The sequence below is a fragment of the Macaca thibetana genome, chromosome 3, assembly GCF_024542745.1.
Source record: "Macaca thibetana thibetana isolate TM-01 chromosome 3, ASM2454274v1, whole genome shotgun sequence".
Taxonomy (NCBI): Eukaryota; Metazoa; Chordata; class Mammalia; order Primates; family Cercopithecidae; genus Macaca; species Macaca thibetana.
Genome location: NC_065580.1, coordinates 98,767,626 through 98,772,454, shown reverse-complemented (window position 1 = coordinate 98,772,454; position 4,829 = coordinate 98,767,626). Strand labels below are relative to the sequence as shown.

At 38.6% G+C, this 4,829-nt stretch overlaps 1 protein-coding gene across 1 annotated transcript; it reads left to right on the top strand.

Moving 5' to 3' along the window:
* Positions 1-1,034: 1,034 nt before the first annotated feature.
* LOC126950870 (peptidyl-prolyl cis-trans isomerase A-like) lies at positions 1,035-1,532 on the top strand. The gene has a single exon (XM_050784824.1). It carries the CDS (start codon positions 1,035-1,037, stop codon positions 1,530-1,532), a length of 498 nt encoding a protein of 165 aa, XP_050640781.1.
* Positions 1,533-4,829: the final 3,297 nt, after the last annotated feature.

Here is a 4,829-nt window from a genome sequence, read left to right as displayed (position 1 = left end):
TCCAAATCCATTCCCTGGATCAGCTGTTCAAAGGGGATTTGTCTCCTGGGTTATAATTGGTCTCCCGCTTGTATTTTGAGCAGGTGCTTCAGGGGAAAGGGAAACTTTGTTTTACTTATTTAAGCAGTTGAATAAAGGAAGCATCTCTTTGGGAAAGGAGATAGACAAGAATTGTTTCTGGCATGGTAATTGGGTAGAGTAAGCTGGAAGAGGTGGGGGTAGAAGAGAAAGTGGTGGAGAGAGAAATGAAAAACAAGACTTGGGTGGAGAAGAAAACTCTCACCAAAGTATAACAGCTGCTGGATCACTCAAAAAACAGTATTGTTTTACTTCAAAGCCAAGTTCAATTCTGCATTCTGAAAATGAAGGAATGCAAGGTACACACAAGGTAGATAACTGGGGGCAAAGATGTGAGACACCATAGCCTCTAGATGTAAGATATTCCTTAGGAAACACTGCAACATGGATGAAGCCAGCCTCCTGGCACCCTCCAGAGTGTGCACGACCAACCGGCAGTCTCGTCCTTGGTTCACTCTGTCGTGGGTTTTACTAGAACAAGACTAGAGACCATTTTAATGTATGCTAAAAGATATAAGAGAGGCATTCAATGCAAATATTAACCTGGACTAGTATTTAATGCCAGTCTCCAATGCATTCTTCCCACCGAAAATCTGTCGGTAATTTTAGAGGGAACTTAAGGGAATCATTTTAACCCAGCAAATAAATAAAAAGACTTGCTGCCTGCAGTTTATTGTGACAGTCAGGGCTTCCCTGTACAGTGAGATAGATGTGCACTGCTCAACCCCAGGCACTCTTTAGAGCTGTGTACTACACAATCCGTAAAAGCAAACATGGCTGCCCTGGGGACGGAAAAAAATAAAAACAAAGGGGATTAAGACAAGGTACCTACAGTCAAGAATTTACCATTTAGTATAAAAATAAATAGCTAAAACCTCCATCTAGGAGAAACTCTCAAATTTCTATGACCAGCTTTGCAGAGGCTACTGTCGCCAGGAGTCCTGGTACTATCAGCCATGGACAACCCCACCATGTTCTTCGACCTTACTGTCGGCAGCGAGCCCTCGGACCACGTCTCCTTCGAGCTGTTTGCAGAAAAGATTCCAAAGACAGCAGAAAACATTTGTGCTCTGAGCACTGAAGAGAAAGGATTTGGTTATAAGGGTCCCTGCTTTCACAGAATTATTCCAGGGTTTATGTGTCAGGGTGGTGACTTCACACACTGTAATGGCACTGGTGGCAAGTCCATCTACGGGGAGAAATTTGAAGATGAGAACATTATCCTGAAGCATCCAGGTCTCGGTATCTTGTCCATGGCAAATTCCGGACCCAATACAAACTATTCCCAGTTTTTCATCTGCACTGCCAAGACGGGGTGGTTGGATGGCAAGCATGTAGTCTTTGGCAAGGTGAAAGAAGGCATGAATATTGTGGAGGCCATGGAGCTCTTTGGATGCAGGAATGTCAAGACCAGCAAGAAGACCACCATAGATGACTGTGGACAGCTCTGGTAAGTTTGACTTGTGTTTTACCTTAACCACCAGACCATTCCTTCTGTAGCTCGGGAGAGCAGCCCTCCACCCCATTTGCTGGAAGTATCCTAGAATCTTTGTGCTTCCACTGCAGTTCCCTTTGGGTTCCATGTTTTCTTCATCCCCTTCCATACCTAGCTGGATTGCAGAGTTAAGTTTATGATTATGAAATAAAAACTAATTAACTATTGTCTGTCCTTGTTTGAGTTAGGGCATTGGTGTAGGCCTTACTTGAAACAGAAACACGTTACTTCTGAAACATCACTTACATGCTTGCTTAATTCTACATAGTACTTAGTTTTTTTTTTACTTTCCAGACCCAGGAAGTCTCAATGTTATTTGTTGAGTGGAATATTGAAAATGTAGGCAGGGGCTGGGCATGGTGGCTTACAACCTGTAATCCCAAAGCTTTGGGAACCTGAGGCAGAAGATCACTTGAGGATAGGAGTTGATATCAGCCTGAGCAACATAGTGAGACCCTGTCTCCACAAAAAATAATTAGCCCGGCGTGGTGGTGCATGCCTGTAGGCCTAGCTAATCAGGAGGCTGATATGGTAGGATTGCTTGAGCCCAGGAGTTAAGGCTGTGGTGAGCTATGATCATGCCACTACACTCCAGCCTAGGTGGCAGAGTGAGACTCTGTCTCTTAAAGGTAGGCAGGGGCAGGAAAAACAAGGAGCCAGAAATTAGAGGTTGGACCAGTCTCAATGAGTTCATGCATTTAGAGGTGTTCTTCAAGGTGACTAGTGTCACAAACTGAGAAATCTGTTATGACTCATTTTCTGTAACAAAGCTAAACTTGAACACTGCTGGTATTCCTTGAGGGAAGGATATTGGGCTTTAGGCTCTATGGGGAAGGGTCCTGGGCCCTTTAAGTTATTTGAGTTGGAGGATGTAGGTCAAGTTTATACATCTTTTAATTATGGTGGAATTCTTAGCTTAGGTAGAGTCTGAAAAGCCAGATGCTGTAGTCAGTCTTCCTGCAGAGGATTAAGGCCCAGACCACATGCAGTGCCTAGTTACTGCTTCTAGCATATAGAGCCTCTCTCTAACTTTGGTTATGGAGACTTTAAGATCTTGCCAACCTGCCAAATCTGAGCCAAAAGATCTGGTCAAAGCGATTCCCTTCCCTTAATTGAGGACTTCGTTTCTCATGAAATTAAATGTACAGTGCTGGCAAGTAGATGTACAGGCTGAAATATACATACCAGAGGACAATCTAAGCTGAGAAAATGCCACCACTACCCACCTTAATTGCCCTCTAAAGTTCTTAACCCAGCAATCAAGTTTGCCTATCCTGAAGATGTGAGATTTGATCACTTGGTGTGTTTTGCAAATTTTTGTTTTACTGTCTGCCTGGTTCCTTCTACATGAATTACTGATGCAACCCCCTCTACCACCACCACCACTTGTTCCTCTTAGTCCTGTATATTGTCTGGTTACATATCCCTGGGTGACATCATTCAATGTCTTAATGTACTTTAGCTCAGGCCTGAGCACAACATGGAAATAAATATTCTTTCATTATCAAAAAAAATTTTTTAAATGTCTATGACCTCTGAAAATGAAAACCAGAAAGTTTAAGATCCATTTATCTCCATATAATGTACATAAAAGTTATTTGGGGATTCCTGGACCATTTTCTAATATGATTTTAATTGGATATTTCACAATCCTGTTATTTTTTAATTGCCTGTTTGCTTAAAATTTATCACCTAGATCTTCATGACTATTTTTAGCTTTCTTGTGAATAATGAGATTATTGGGAGGAGCAAAAAACACATGCATATACTTTGTTAATTGAACAATACACAGATGGCAGCCATCTGACAATTCCATTATTCAATCTTTTTAAAAAGGAAAAAGCTGACTTTGCTTTTGTATATCTTTTTCTAATTCAATCTAATGATGATCAATTTAAATTTCTAGCCTACAGGCATACAAATTTTGAAACAACAAATATTAGGACTTTGAAAGCTGTCAGTTCATTATGATCATAAACTTATTTTTAAAACTGTTTATTCTTAAAAACATTTTATTCTGAAATATTTTTTCTTAAATACTTTTATTCTTAAAATATATGTCCCTACCTCACACCATATGCAAAGATTAATACAGCATGAATCATAGATCTACAAATAAGAATTAAAACTATACAACCTTCCTAGAGAAAACATAGGTATACATCTTCATAACTTTGGATTAGCAATAGTTTCTTAGATGTGATCCCAACAGCACAAATGACAAAATAAAAAATAAATTAATTAGACTTTATTAAAATGAAAAACTTTTGTGCTTCAGAAAATATCATTAAGAAAATAAAAAGACAACTCACAGAATGGGAGAACATGTTTTGAATCATATGTTTGATAAGGTACTTGTCTCCAGAATATATAAAAACCTCTTAAAACTCAACAATGAAAGAACAAATAACTCAACTAAAAAATGGGCAAAGAATTTGAATAGAATTCCTCCAAAGAAGATACACAATTTGGCCAATAAGCACATGAAAAGATGCTCAATATCATTAGTCATTAGGAAAATGCAAATCAGAACTACGGTGAAATTTCATGTACATTAGGATGGCTATAATAAAAAAAGGTGGACAATAACAAGTCTCAGTAAAGATATGAAAAAGTTGGAATGCTCATGCATTGCTAGTGAGATTGTGAAATAGTACAGCCACTTGGGAAAACAGGCTGGCAGTTTCTCAGAAAAGTTCCTCACAAGATTAAATGTAGTTCCCAAATGACCCATTCCAGTTCTAGGTATATTCCCAAGAGAATTGAAAACATATTTCCACACAAAAAACTTGTATGCAAATGTCCACAGCAGCATTATTTATGATAGCTAAGACATGAAAACAATGTGTATGTCTACCAACTGATGAATGGATAAACAAAATGTAACCTACCTATATAAAAGAATATTAATTGAAGTTTTGATACATGCTACAACATGGATGAACCTTGTAGACATTGTGTTAAATGCAAGAAGTCAGACACAAAGAGTGACATATTACATGATTCCATTTCCATAAGATGTCCAGAACAGGCAAATCTATGGAGACACAAAACAGAATGAGTGACTGCCAGAGACTACAGAGATGTGAGAAGGAAAAATCACTGCTGACAGGTACCTTTTTGAGGTGATGAAAATGTTCTGTAATTAAGTAGTGATGACAATTCAACATGTGAATATATTTTTTAAAACCCACTGAATTATGTACTTTAAAAGAATGAATTTTATGTTAGGTGAGTAATATTTCAATAAAGCTGT

Excerpts from the sequence above, each read along its gene's own strand:
- LOC126950870 (XM_050784824.1), top strand. The coding sequence starts at position 1,035 with ATGGACAACCCCACCATGTTCTTCGACCTTACTGTCGGCAGCGAGCCC.